This window comes from Sinohyriopsis cumingii, chromosome 12 (genome assembly GCF_028554795.1).
Source record: "Sinohyriopsis cumingii isolate HCF-2022 chromosome 12, ASM2855479v2, whole genome shotgun sequence".
NCBI lineage: Eukaryota > Metazoa > Mollusca > Bivalvia > Unionida > Unionidae > Sinohyriopsis > Sinohyriopsis cumingii.
Window position 1 is genome coordinate 30,048,042 of NC_142972.1, and position 16,109 is coordinate 30,064,150.

Here is a 16,109-nt window from a genome sequence, read left to right on the forward strand (position 1 = left end):
GTGTAGGAATCTGGAGGACATTACACTGAATGCTGTAATTCACATGTAGGAATCTGTACAACGTCATCCTGAATGCTCTAAATCACATGTACAACGAATTCTATAAATCTCGTGGCAATGAAGTTAGAGAATTTAGAATTAATGGTATGATCACACTGTACATGGATTCAAAAGGTGGTTAGTGCCATCTTTATTCAAAAACTCTTTCAAGGGCCTTTTGGCATGATTCAGTGAAACATAAACTTTATTATTTTATATATGAAAAATACCATTATTATGTCTCCACCGTCTAATGGTTTCTTTTATTTAAAACAAATGAAACAGTGTTTCACTCAGCATCTTTAAAAGAACAGATCAGACGTAATATTTCCAGTCACACACAAACGTGGTATCCAGGTTATCTCGAAAATAAAAGAACATTTAATATTAAATTTATACACTATTTCCTATTAACATTCGGTAGCTTGAAAAAGTATTGAGTAGTTCCGATTACAGTATTTAAGTGTTTAAAATCAATTTCTGTGTTTTAAAACTATCGTCATTAATTACTTTCTGATAAATTACAACACGGTTTCTCCTGAAAGATTTGGTGACATATTTGATCTCGATGCAGTGTTTGCAAATGACAACTTTACGCGTGGAAATGTTAATAAATCCGATTTTCCAGTAATGAAGTAAAACAATCAGCGTTCAAACACTGACAGTTTGCTCTGCATGGACTGTCTGCAAAAAATCACACCTCTTAGTGTCTCTGTATAAAGGTGCAACTACAGTTTGTCCTTAATGAGTTTTCGACACGATCTGTATTTCTTTTATGTTGATTTTGCAATTCAGTTTCTTTTCCTCAAGTCTTATTGCCTTTTCAGAATAAATGGAGTCCCCGCCTGTGTTAATGATAAGCTGCTGTGGAATATTCTCAGACAGGAATGGGGTTTTCAAGGTTACGTGATCAGTGACCAAGACGCCATAGAGAACATGATAACTTACCACAAATATTTCAACAATTCCATAGATGCTGTTGCAGCCTGTGTGAAGGCGGGATGTAATCTAGAACTGAGGTCAAGCAACCCAACTCCGGCATACTTCTCCATGGGTATGTTGAACTGTAGTAACAGTGGTTCACATGGTATTCAACAAAATGATGTAAAATCTCGTTGCCTCAAACAGGGTTCATTTGGATTCAACCGGTGGTAAGGACTAGGTGCAATATTAAACGTGTAACCCGTTGACTCCGACCACCCACCCCTCCAACTGATAAATTAGATCCCATCAGAGTCTGCTCAATCCAGATTCTGTTTTTAGTGTGAAACTTGAGTGCCTTCCTTTTCTCCTGGTGATTTTGCACATCTTCTGAGATGTATTACAGTTACTTTAAGTTTCGTCAGTAAATCACTCTATGGAATACATGGTCCTAGGTTCTTTTTGTTTGTGATGTATGTAAACCAGGCACCATTTTCACAAAAATGTTCTCAAACTGAGATTTTTGTTACAGGTATTTTTTGTGGAAACTTAAATCTGACCTGTGATTCACGTTAGCAGAGTGCTTGATTTTTGAAGTCCAAGGTCAAGTTCTATCGGTGATATCCAGGCCAAAATAATCTAATAAAGCTATTTTTGTTTAAAAGAATGTGCCGATCACCCCCCTCCCAACACCCCTGCCCCCCCCCCCATTTATTTTTGTTGCGGTTGTGAAGTTGTCATCAAATTGTACATTACATTACTCCCTCATTATAACGTTCTCCATTGTAAGGGAAGAGTAAGCTGTCGTAAAGTGAGGCCCTCTTATAGCGGAGCATACTTTTGTTATGATGAGATTTTTATCATGACCTTCTTCTCACTTCTTGCTATGAGAATGAAATACTCAAAACTTAAGAAATGTCTTTGTTCATGGAAAGAGAGAGAGAGAGAGAGAGAGAGAGAGTTCAGGCTCTCTTAACAAGAGGTGTGATTTGTAACTGTGTATATACGTCTTCAGTCTTGGGGAGGCTGAACGAGAGGTAGCGGGAACGAGTGGAAGGAAGACAAAGCTTTCGGATTATCGATGAATGAACTAACTTTATATATATATATATATATATATATATATATATATATATATATATATATATATATATATATATATATATATATATATATAATACATATAATTAAATATCGACTAAATTAATGGTAACCGAAGAGTATAAAATTCAACAGTTGCGATTAGTGTACTAATCATTTTGAAGAAATGCATTTTATTGAATTTAAAATAGAATACTAATTTGGAAATAGGATACTAAAACATTATTCTTTGTTACTTAGAGAATATTTTATTTCCAAATTACATTTTACTAAACATGAAGTTGGCAGCGAATTCGTTTTTTTTTAAAAATACAATAATCAGTACTATAAATGCAAATGAATATTCTTTAAACAATTAAACATTCGATATAATATAATATAAAATAGAAACGAACACACACAAATGTTGCAAAAATGTCTAGTCTAGACTGAATTTTTACCGTTAAAATCTCAAACATTAAAAAGGCCCCACAGCTTAAAGAAGTTTACGAACACAGACAATGATTACCTGTAAGGAAGACAGAGCTGTCTGATTCTCGATGAATTAACTGATTTTGTGCAAAGCTTGTTCTCAATTTATACGCAATGTTGGACGTAGCCTCAGGGTCAAATATGGACATTCGTCTAGCTACTTTTTGTATTCATTCATTTCGAGTCAGAACGATGCTCACATCGTCCTCAATAATATTATCTGTGTCTGAATACGTCATCAGACAAACAATCTGCTACATCAGCTTATTTGTTTTAAGAAACACGTGGAATCATTCTGGTATACTCAGCAAAAAGGAATTTTGCTTGTTCAGCACAACTTACAACCTAGTCTAAAACTGTTTGACTTTTAGGAAAGAAAGGAAATGCGTCTTATAGTACAAACTGGTTTGGCAATTTCTCGTAAAAGCACAATCTTTATTAAAATAATATACAGTTGTACAGTTGTAGTACAGAAATAATTAAAATTAATTTTATTATAATTTCAATATAATTTAGTGAAAAATTACTCTCAATACAATTATATGAAAGATTACTTTTAATACAATATAGAGAAAATTGTAATTCTAATAATTTTACTGACAAATTCTATCCTAATAATATGCCATTCATTTTACTACAATTTAATAAATTGACTTCCTTGACCATACTTGCTTTATTGCAGGAACTGTGTTATAGCGAAGGTTCTAATGGTGATGAAGTACTGTATTAACTGGCAGACTCAGTCTTGTGCATAAAGGTTTTAACTGTGTCGTTTAACAATGGAGTTTCTTCTATAATTATGAAGCCCTTGCTAGCTTGACCATACGAATATTTGTTTAAAGGTGTATCTCATTTTATATTTTTTTTATTTAAGTAGAATACTGTTCTTAAAGAATCCGTGAAATACAAAAATCTTCCTAGGAACAACATGACTTAAGCCCTCATCAATACATTTAGTAGAGACAGAAAGTATCGGGTAGTGGACATAATGTTAGTTTCACATAAGCAAAGTTTACTTCTGTTTAAATGTATCTAACCTACGAAGTTTCTAAAGGAAATTTATGCTGCCTTTGATCAATTCTGTTGAAAATGCTGCTAGTAGCGCAAATTCGTTTTTGATGTGGGTGAAACGGGAGATTTCAGGCCCAATCACTGTGTCGAAAACCAGTTTGCATCAGGAATGTTTTTTTTTCTTTCTCTCCAGTGGATGCAGTGAATAAAGGTGTACTGAGCGAGGATACAGTCAGAGAGCGTGCCAAGCCCCTCTTTTATACCAGAATGAGGCTTGGGGAATTCGACCCTTCCGCCATGAATCCATACACACAGTACAACCTGTCCTACATCCAGAGCCCCGCACATCGTGAGCTGGCCATTAAAGCCGCCATGCAGACATTCGTCCTTCTCAAGAACGATCATAACCTCTTGCCACTCAGGAAGAATTTTAGCAATATTGCTGTAAGTATGGACTTGCTATTATCATGAATTTTGTAGAAAGAAGCATTGTCTAAAAATAAGGACTAGTTACTGCCACCAATTTTTCAAAATATAAGCTTTGTCTGTAAGTAAGGACTCGCTACTGCCATGGATTTTCAGATGGAAGCATTGTCTGTATGTAAGGACTCGCTATTACCATGGATTTTGAAATGGAAGCATTGTCTGTAAATGAGGACTCGCTACTATCATGAATATTGAGATGGAAAAACTGTCTTTAAATTAGGACTCGCTACGACAACGAATTTTCATATAAAAACACATGTATGTAAGAATGGACTTTCTATTCTGTTATCATGAATTTTCATATAGAAACACGTGTATGTAAGTATGGACTTGCTATTATCATGAAGTTTCATATAGAAACACGTGTATCTAAGCATTGACTTGCTATAATCATGAAGTTTCAAATAGAAACACGTGTATGTAAGTATGGACTGTTGTCATGAAGTTTCAAATAGAAGCGATGTTTGTATGTAAAGACTGCTACTACAAAGAATTCGCAGACAGAAGCACTGTCTGCAAAATATATTGGATAGAAGTATGTTCATTTACCTTTGCCCATTCTTTTCTTCTAACCATGTAATCTATCTTGTTTTCTATTTTTGTTATCAATTCGTATCAAGAATTGTGACGACGTCGATTAAAATCCGAACAGTTTTTGTATTTCCATGCTTGAATTATATGTACTGTGAGCATTAATGAATCAAGATGTTCCAAGCAACACCTCTGTCGTTGGGGTGTATCTCTCGGAAAGAGGCATTTTTTTCAGGCCCGAATAACACTTGTGTTTTCTGATTTTTTTTATGGCTGAGGCATGTTATTAATCTCTTCTAGCATGCTTGAATTCATAGTAATTTTAGGTTGTCATCGAAATATCAGTTCTTTTGTTTTTGGTTTTGATGACTAGGCGATTTCTGTATCTCTATTTACGTTTTCTCAACTAGATCGTTGGGCCAATGGCAGACAATCTCGTGCAGTTGTTTGGAAACTACAATCCAGACCCTGACCCAAAGTATTCTATGACCCCATTACAAGGTCTGCAGAAGCTGGCAGGCCAGGTAAACTATGCGGCTGGTTGCCCTGACAACAGGTGCACCAATTACTCAACTGATGCCATCAAGAAGGCCGTGCAAGGGACACAGCTCGTGATCGTATGCCTGGGAATAGGTCAATAGTATTTCAAGTCTATCTTAGGTTACTATTATTATACCAATAGTATGCTACTTGTCAGCAAGTATCAAGTCATATTTACCTCGAACGACTGTGTAAATGTATAATTTCTAGTCAAGATGATGTTCACTCAAAAATGTTTAGAAACATGAATAAAAAATTAACCTCATTTTCAGTCCAGTGGGAATCCCGAAATCATTCTGAGACCGAATTTCCCTGCCTTGGAAATCGTTTTATTTATTTATTTATTTATTTATTTATTTATTTATTTATTTTATTTATTACTATCCATTGCCAGTAGAAAAGGTCATTTATAGCAAAGAATGAAAACATGTTGGTCTTATTGGCTTCTCTTTTCTTTTGGTTCATGCTATTCTTATGCTCCAAAGAACAAACGAAACAGTTATTAAGCAATTCTTGTATTAGCATGCACGATTCTTCATTATGATTTCATTGTTGTCTGATATATATATATATATATATATATATATATATATATATATATATATATATATATATATATATATATATATATATATATACCAAACTACTGATTATATGTTGATACACGAAACACAAGACGTATAGCGGGATTGCAATATTTTCACTTCAAGTTCATTCTGATTCATTGTTTTAAAAATATATATTTCGTTCACAAAGAATGAATCCTCACTCTACAAAGTGAAAGTGACACTATTAAATACAATTGAAGGTCTTGAACTGGAGTCTGAGGACAACGATAGATCCAGCATGGAGTTACCTGGTAACCAATCAAAACTACTTCAGGATGCCATTAATTTCGGTAAGATTATAGCACTCTAAGTGTTAGAAAAAATGTATAACTTAATAATAATAATAATAATAATAATAATAATAAAGTCCTTATTTTAGGGTCGTTACACAATTAGTACCAATATTAATTTCCCATTGTGTAAACAAATATATCAAATGCAAATGACGTCAGATGTGCACATATGTATCCCAGTGCATTTCAAAATCAGTTCGCTACACTATTCAACAATTTAGTTACATAAACTCAGTAATTTCGGAATGCGATAAATAGAATCCTACACTTTTGCTCCTTTCAAATGGAATTTATGAAACCATTGAATAATTTTAATCTTTGATCGCCTTGGTTAAAAATAATATTCAACTCGTTTCATACATTTCATTTCAAAGGAGCCCTCGTGTAAGATGCTGCATTTATGGATTCGATACAAAAAGAAATGTGCACATAAAATGCATGATTAAAAATATGTTTCTTTCAAACATACACACAAACACACAAATCCTGTTTTAGATATCATCTGGGATGCATCCATTGCAATTTATATGTTAAAAGTAAGGTACTGATGATACATCTATAACATCTTTAGCTACATATTTCAATAAGATTAGACCAGAAAAAGTCACAATGTTAGGTACATATTTCTATATGATTGAACCAGACAAAGTCACGCAATTAGGTACATATTTCAATAAGATTAGACCAGAAAAAGTCACAATGTTAGGTACCTATTTCTATATGATTGTACCAGGCAAAGTCACACAACTAGGTACATATTTCTATGAGATTAGACCAGACAAAGTCACAGTGTTATGTACATATTTCTATATGATTGAACCAGACAAAGACACACAGTTAGATACACTTTTCTGTAAGATTAGACCAGACAAATCACACAGTTAGGTACATATTTCTATATGATTAGATCATACAACTCACACAATTAGGTACATATTTCTATAAGATTAGACCAGACAAGTCACATGACAAGGTACATATTTCTACATCACAGACCAGAAAAATTCACACTTTTAGGTACATATTTCCTTATGATTAGACCAAATTTACACGGTTAGATGCATATCTATATATGACTAGATCAGAAAAATACCACTAATAGGTGCATATGTCGATATAATTTGACAAAAGTCACACTGTTAGGTATATATTTCTATATGATTAGACCAAAATCACATTGTTAGGTACATATTTCAGTATGATTAATCCGAGGTCACATTATTAGGTATATCTTTTCACATCATTGGACCAGACAAAGTCATACTGTAAGATACATATTTTTATATGATTTGACCAGACAGGTGACACTGTTAGGTACATATTTCCATATGATTTGACCACATAAATTCACACTATTAGGTACATATTTTTATATGATTAGACCAGACAGGTCATGCTCTTAGGTACATATTTCTATATGATTGGATCAGACGGGTCAAACTATTAGACACACATTTCCATACGACGAGACCAGACAAAGTCACACAGTTTAGGTACATATTTCCACATGACTGGACCGGACTAGGTCAAACAAATAAATACCTATTTCTATAATATTGGGCTAGGCAAAGTTACAGTATTAGGTATGTATTATAATAGGATTGCACCAGAATGGTCACACTATTAGGTGCATATTTCAATATGAATGTATCAGACAAATTTAACTCTTAGGTACATAATTTCATATAACTGGACCAGACAAAGTCACTATTAGCTATACATTTCCATATGACATTACCAGACAAATTGACACAATTATGCATACATTTTCATATGATTGGACCAGACAATCACACAATTAGATACATATTTCCATATGATTGAACCAAAACCACACAATTAGGTACATACTTCCATATAATTGGACCAAAGTTACACAGTTAGGTACATAGTTTCATATAAGTGGACCAAAGTCACACTATTATGTACACATTTACATTTGACATTACCAAAGTCACACAATTATGCATACATTTTCATATGATTGGACCATACAATCACACAATTAGATACATATTTCCAAATGATTGAAACAGATAAAGTCACACAATTAGGTACATATTTCAATATGACTGAACCAAAGCTACACAATTAGGTACATAATTCCATATGATTGGACCAAAGTCACACAGTTAGGTACATAATTTCATATAAGTGGACCAAAGTCACACTATTATGTACACATTTACATATGACATTACCAGACAAAGTCACACAATTAGGCATATATTTTCATATCACTGGACCAGAAAATCACACATTTAGATACATCATTCCAAATAATTGAAACAAAGTCACACAATTAGGTACATTTCAATATGATTGAACTAAAGTCACACAATTAGGTACATAGTTTCACATGAGTGGACCAAAGTCACACAATTAGGTACATAGTTCCATATGATTGGACAAAATTCACAATATTTTAGAAAAAAATACAATTTGTTTCAGCAAAAAGAAAGTTATTAGACGACATAGAACCTAGTACTGTGTCCTTTTACTAAACATTTCATTTATAAATTTGGATATATAAACCTTAGAAACTGTAAATATAAAATGCTCGCATTTTTAGGTATATCCTTTATATATCTGGGAATATAACCCTTAGAAAATATAATGTTTGCTTTTCTTAGGCATATCCTTTGATAAATAGCATGACATTGAATCGCTCATACCTTGATATTTTAAACATCGTGGGGTACAGTTACAAAAGTGATGCATATCCCGACAGAAATCAAATAGGGTCGTGATATTATACTGATCGTGGGGTGCAGCTAAAAAAGTGCAGCATATCCCAATATATATCAAACTGGGTCGTGATATCGTAAACATCGTGGGGTACAGCTAAAAATTGCAGCATATCCCAACAGAAATGAAACAGGTTCGAAAGTCTCACTGACACACTATGGTCCTTGAAAATTCAAAGTAGAAAAACTAACAGTATATATTTTAGATATATACTAACTTGCTATACACAGTAAGATCACTGCTTTTACCGATTACGAATTGCTTTGTCAGAGGTGCTGCCGAAACGGAATTTGTTAGGGGATTGCTCAAGACAGGTGTACATTTTCGACCATATTTTTATTTTGAAACATTTTAAGTACATATAATTAAAATAGATATCATAGACATTTAAAAAAACAAAACTCAGTTTATTCAAAAGTTGAACTGGAAAGGATTCCAAAAACCACCGTCATGCACCTGATAGGCAGCAGCTTGCACCTTATTTGTAACTGGGACGCATCCCCCAAATCTAGTCCAGATAATCGCATTGTAGTGTAGATTGCCACACGCATCCAACTCCAATTTGGTATGACTCTACATGTCATAATTGAAAAACGCTACGACTTACTTTTACATCGGCAGTAGGAAGGTTGGTAAGCGCTGCCAATTTACCTGGCATTTTAGTTTTTACATCGGCAATGCTCGTCGGCAATAGCAAGGCCAATAAGCAATGCCGATTTACCTGGCATCTTTAGTTTTTACATCAGGCAATAGCAAGACCCGTGAGCAATGCCGATTTAACAGGCATTTTAAAGCTTACATTGGCAATAGAAAAGCTGGTGAGCATTGCCAATTTACCTGGCATCTTTAGCTTTTATATCGGCAATAGCAAAGCCGATGAACATTGTCGATTACCTAACATATGTAGTTTTTACATCAGGCAAAAGCAAGGATTGTCAGCATTGCCGATTTACTTGATATTTTTTAGCATTTGTATCGACAATAGCAAGGCCGGTGAGCATTGCCGATTGAGTTTACCTTTTTAGTATTTGTACCGACAATAGCAAGGCCGGTGAGCATTGCCGATTTACTTTACCTTTTTAGTATTTGTACCGACAATAGCAAGGCCGGTGAGCATTGCCGATTTACTTTACCTTTTTAGTATTTGTACCGACAATAGCAAGGCCGGTGAGCATTGCTGATTTACTTGACTTCATTAGTTGTTGATTTAAGGCAGATCGTTTGTGAAAAGCTGATATCTTTATATATATATATAAGATCCAATAGATCCAAAGTCAATGCAAAGTATACATGCTGGTGTGCATTTTATTTATTGTGCCGTACTTAGTTGGATGACTATCTCCATGTAAGGGACACTACACGGAAAAATATGAGAAAAAAGTACGCTGTCACTTATGGTTCAAAACATGAAATGCCGAAGAAGCATTTAAAAATGTATCAAATTTGCACAGGTTCAAAACTATATATTCTTATAAAATACATAAGCAACGGATGTACCTATGAGACAATTATTGGCATCACATCGATTTTCCGCAACCAAATGCATGCGCATTGCCTGCGCAACCAAGTTATGTCTAGTAGCATAGTGATAAATATTTCCCATGGTCTCGTCTATGTTCGATGACTTTATCAGTTTCATTCGCAGGACTGTCATTGCGATTAGTAAAATCGTATGAGCAGTTTTCGTTTTATTACTTAATAAGAAAAAGAAGTCGCAAAAAGTAATTGTATGTACTGTCTCAGAGTTCACTGCGTTGCGATATACCTAGGAAAAAGTGACATCATTTCGATGGCGTTAAAATCGAATAATGAAGTCGATTCTAGTTGTGTAATAAGTGTTGATTTTGCAACAGCGGCCATCCTTAAAGCTCAGTTTTCTTCCAGAACCAGCTTTAAACTAAAAATATGTTCTTCGTAGCTCGTTTAAAACAACTGTCTTACCGCAAAAATCTTATCAGATTGTGTAATTCTGTGGGTTTTTTAAGCACTTGGGGCACCCCACTGTGCGGGATAAAATAAATATAAATAAATATAAATTATTAATCACAATAAATGACATAAGACCATGTAAACGATACTAGCATTCCTTCGTACATGCGTTGTACAGACCGTGAAAACGATACTTGCATTCCTTCGCACATGAGAGGAGACCATGTAAACAATATAAGTACTCCTTCGTACATGCGTGGAGACCATGTAAAGGAGACTAGCATTCCTTCGCACATGCGTGGATACCATGTAAACAAGACTAGCATTCTTCGCCAATGCGTGGAGACTGTGTAAACGAGACCTACATTCATTGCACATGCATGGAGACCTTCTATATGAGACTAGCATTCCTTCACACATGTGTGGAAAACATGTAAATGAGAATAGTATTCCTTCGCACATGCGTGGAGACCATGTAAATGAGACGAGCATACTATGTAAACGAGACTGGCATTCCTTCGCACGTGCGTGGAGGCCATATAAGCGAAGGGCACATGCGTGGAGACCATGTAAACAAAACGAGCATTCCCTCGCACATGTAATGTTTTTAGATGAGTAGTTTCATTATTGCATTTTTTAAAGGTAGAACAGGTTTTAGACCTGTATTAATCGTCTGAGAGCAACACAGGGACAGTGAGAAAAGTATACAGCACTTTACTTTGCCAACCCTCAAGTTAAGTATGGTTTAAATGTTCTGTGTTGCACATGTTACTCTGATATTTATTTGGACAGTTTGCTTACATTGGGATGTGTGACGAGAATGTATTGAGCACTATCCTAGCCCGATACACATTTGGAAACTACTTTTTTTTCTCTCCCATATTCTTCATTTGAGATACGCAATCTTGTCATGTCGTTATCACGCATAACGATTTTATTTTTAAGAAATGTTGCTTGAAGAAACGAGTGACATTTTCACAAATTATAACACTTTTTGCATAGTTTAATTAAGTTTACCACTTACACAGGTAATGGGGCTCCAGTTATACTATTGTTATTCAATGCGGGTCCGGTGAATATCACAATGTTTGATGCTGAGCCAAGAGTTCCCGCCATCTTGGAGTGTTTTTATCCCGCCCAGGCTACAGGTGAAGCCCTATATAATGTCCTGACAATGTCGGTACCAGGATCTAATCCTGCAGGACGACTTCCGTATACTTGGTACCGCACTGCAGATCAGGTAAAATGCTAATTAAGGAAATACCATTAGCAATAAGAGATCATATCGATACAATGTCAATTCCTTGCAGACGCTTCTTTTTCTTCTGGTAACCGAACTGTGACTTAATGGCCGCAAGAACTCTATACAAAACGTGACCGTACGGGTGCTATTTTACCTCTTAAGAAGATGTCCGTGCTAAGTGGTAAATATGAAATGGGTTAGAGGCATTCTAAGACAAATCAAGGATTCTTTCGTCAGAAATCAAAATTTCAATACATTGTGAGGAACTTCGAACATAATGAATTCCACTGAATCGGGAGTTTATATGCTTTCCTGAGTTAGTGACATTTGTGGTCTAAGGTTGACATTGCCCGGGGTGGGAGTGGGAGACAAGCGCCCCAATCCTCCAAAATGCCCCATACGGCCTGCGTCTCCTACTGCCTCTGTCAACTAAAATCCAGCTCCTGGCCTTCGCGAGTGGCTTAGATTTGAAGCCCGGCAGACCATGTTTTCTACTAACAGGAGAAGGGGTGAAGGCGGCCCACTGGCGCCTTAAAACCAGTTGCTTCGGGTAGATGGGACTCGTAAACCTTGGATGGTAGCTCATCTAGGAGAAGGAAAACTCCGATTCCAAACCTCTGCTGCCTTGTGGCTATACCCACTCATGGGAAAGGCTAAGGGAGTAAACCCCGACAGAAAATCCGGAGATGGAGTCCCTAAGGCGGTATGACATTGACTTCAACGTCATTCCGGCAACTCCTGCGACGCCGTTGGTGCCAAGCTGTATCGGCATTCGTCGTTCCCTTGGGCACACCAGCTGCGTGGAGAGGGGGGATCTGCTGCATGGGCAACAGCTGATTCTCCATACCACCCTGCCCAGGCTTCATAGCTCCACTGGAGAGGACACTCCAGCGTCGTCGTACGGCGTCGGCACAACACGAGAAGTAGCAGTTTACCGGTTCTAAGTCAAAGCTCGATTGGCGTAGAGCTTGGCGCCAGGGGTTACTTCTGACGGTGGGAGAGATCATCAGGTCTCACTGGACAGCTACCGCCCGCCTCAAGCTGGGCAGCCCCCAGTCAGTAAGGTGCTGCCCGCCATGGCCTGCCTGCTTCACTGGGTGCGTGGAGCTTAGAGAACCATCTCGACAAGTGGGCCACAAAACTCTGCACCAGGAAAGACTAAAAGAAGAAATAAACAGACTCCAACTCTTCGTTTTGCAACCTGGAACATCAGGACCATGTGTCCTGGATTGACCACTGACCTACAGCAGATCGACGATGCACGGAAGACTGCCGTCATTGACAGAGAACTCTCCCGACTGAACATCGACATTGCCTGCCTCCAGGAGACCCGACTGGCTGACAGCGGCACCATCAGGGAAGCCAATTACACATTCTTTTGGCAGGGGAAGCCCTTGGATGAACCTAGGCAGCATGGTGTAGGCTTTGCCGTCAAGAACACGCTAATCGCCTTCATTGAACCTCCATCATCAGGTACTGAGAGAATCCTTGCCCTCCGGCTGTCAACATCCTTAGGCCCAGTCAACATCTTCAGTGTGTACGCCCCAACCCTCTACTCCACCTACGAGGAGAAAGACAAGTTTTATGAGGCTCTGGATCAGGCAATATCCAGTATCCCCAACAATGAAAGCCTTTACTTACTAGGAGACTTCAATGCTAGAGTGGGAGCTGACCATGAGGCCTGGTCCACCTGTCTCGGTTTTTACGGAAGGGGCAAGATCAACGAGAATCGTCAGCGACTGCTGGAGATGTGCTGCTCCCACAGCCTATGTGTGACAAACACTTTCTTCAAATGCAAGGAGATCCACCAGGTGTCGTGGAGACACCCACGTTCACGCCACTGGCACCAGCTAGACCTCGTCATCACCAGGCGTGCAGAACTGGCCAGTGTCCTCCTTACCCGCAGCTACCACAGTGCCGATTGTGACACGGACCATTCCCTGGTGGCCAGCAAGGTGCGAATATTACCCAAGAAGCTGCACCACGCCAAGAAGAAGGGTCACCCACGTATCAACACCTACTGTGCAAGCAACCCAGAGAAAACACAGCAGTTCATCAGCAAACTGAAGGAAGCCCTCACCAAAGTGACACCTGATGACACCATTGATTCCAAGTGGTCCCATATCCGTGACTCTGTGTACAAATCAGCCATCACAGCTTACGGGAAGAGGGAGCGAAAGAATGTCGACTGGTATGAGGCAAACTGGGAGGAGATGGAGCCCGTGACTGAGGCAAAGAGGAAAGCCCTTCTGGCATACAAGGCTGCACCTAGCCCCAGAACACTACAAGCCCTCAGGATTGCAAGGAATAACGCCCAGAAGACCGCCCGCCGCTGTGCCAACACCTACTGGCTGAACCTTTGCAACAGTATACAGACAGCTGCTGACACCGGGGATACAAGAGGAATGTATGAGGGTATCAAAAAAGCGACAGGCCCCCCCAGCTACAAGACCGCCCCCCTCAAGTCCAAGACGGGCGAAGTCATCACAGACCAGGGCAAACAACTGCAGCGATGGGTTGAGCACTATCTTGAGCTATATGCAACCCAAAACAATGTCACTGGAACTGCCCTGGACGCCATTCCAGACCTGCCTGTCATGGAGGAGCTAGACACACAGCCCACCCTGGAAGAGCTCGGAAAAGCCATCGATTGCCTTGCCTGTGGGAAGGCTCCTGGAAGCGACGGCATTCCGCCTGAAGTCCTCAAGAGCGGAAAACCAGCACTGCTCCAGCCCCTACGCACACTCCTCTGCCTTTGCTGGGAACAGGGATACATCCCACAGGACATGTGTGATGCCAACATCGTCACTTTGTACAAAAACAAAGGAGACCGTAGCGACTGCAACAACTATCGGGGCATCTCCCTCCTCAGTATCGTCGGAAAGGCCTTCGCCCGTGTTGCCTTGGCACGCTTGCAGATCCTAGCCTCCCGCGTCTACCCAGGAATCCCAGTGTGGATTTCGAGCCGGCAGGTCAACTGTAGACATGATCTTCTCACTACGTCAGCTGCAGGAGAAGTGTCGCGAGCAGCGGATGCCCCTCTACATTGCCTTCATAGACCTGACGAAGGCGTTTGACATGGTTAGTCGGAGTGGACTCTTCAGACTCCTGCAGAAGATCGGCTGCCCCCCACGTCTGCTTGCTGTCATTATGTCGTTCCACGAGAACATGCACAGCACAGTGTGCTTCAATGGCGCAACATCTGAAGCATTCCCAGTCGTTAGCGGAGTCAAACAAGGCTGTGTCCTTGCACCGACGCTCTTTGCCATCTTCTTCTCCATGCTTCTCCAGTACGCATTCAAGGACTGCAGCGAGGGAGTGTACATCCATACCAGGGCTGACGGCAAGCTGTTCAACATCGCCCGTCTCCGTGCTAAGACTAAAGTCACAGAGGTACTCATCCGTGAATTGCTCTTTGCCGACGATGCAGCCTTGACATCACACACGGAAGATGGACTCCAGCAGCTGGTATGCTGCCTCTCCCATGCATGTAAGGAATTTGGACTGACCATCAGTTTGAAGAAAACAAATGTCATGGCACAGGACACAGACTCCCCTCCCTCTGTCTCCATCGATGGGTACAATTTGGAAGTTGCCGAGAACTTCACATACCTCGGGTCTAACATCTCCAGCTCACTCACCATTGATTCTGAGGTGGGCGGCAGGATTGCCAAGGCAGCAGCAGTGATGGCCAGACTTAACCAGAGGGTCTGGAACAACCCCAACCTCACAGAGAAGACCAAACTGCGTGTCTACCAAGCGTGCGTGCTCAGCTCACTTCTCTACAGCAGCGAAACATGGACCACCTATGCAAGACACGAGAGGAAACTCAACAGCTTCCACCTGAGATGTCTGCGGCGCATTCTGCACATCCAGTGGCAGGACAAAGTACCCAACACAGAGGTTCTAGAACGCGCCAACATGAACAGCATGTTCTCCATACTCAGCGAGAGGCGCCTTCGCTGGCTCGGCCATGTCAAGAGAATGGACCCAGGTCGCATTCCCAAGGACCTGTTATATGGGGAGTTAGCAGAAGGTGCACGACCAACTGGACGACCACATCTGCGCTACAAAGATGTTTGCAAGAAGGATATGAAGACAGCAAACATCAATGTCAACGACTGGGAGAGCTGTGCAAACAACCGTTCCAGCTGGCGTCTAGCTGTCAGGCAGGGAGTTCAAAACGCA

The 16,109-nt window shown here is 39.4% G+C and overlaps 1 protein-coding gene across 3 annotated transcripts in view; it reads left to right on the top strand.

Moving 5' to 3' along the window:
• The window catches only part of LOC149786177 (uncharacterized), a 49,654-nt gene that overhangs the window by 25,749 nt on the left and 7,796 nt on the right, over positions 1 to 16,109 (top strand). For all 3 annotated transcript variants that reach the window (XM_089976532.1, XM_089976533.1, XM_089976534.1), the window contains 5 exons: positions 867 to 1,093; positions 3,737 to 3,987; positions 4,971 to 5,193; positions 5,909 to 5,998; positions 11,707 to 11,918. In XM_089976532.1, coding sequence (XP_089832658.1) covers positions 867 to 1,093; positions 3,737 to 3,987; positions 4,971 to 5,193; positions 5,909 to 5,998; positions 11,707 to 11,918 — 1,003 coding nt within the window. The remainder of the gene's footprint in view (positions 1 to 866; positions 1,094 to 3,736; positions 3,988 to 4,970; positions 5,194 to 5,908; positions 5,999 to 11,706; positions 11,919 to 16,109) is intronic.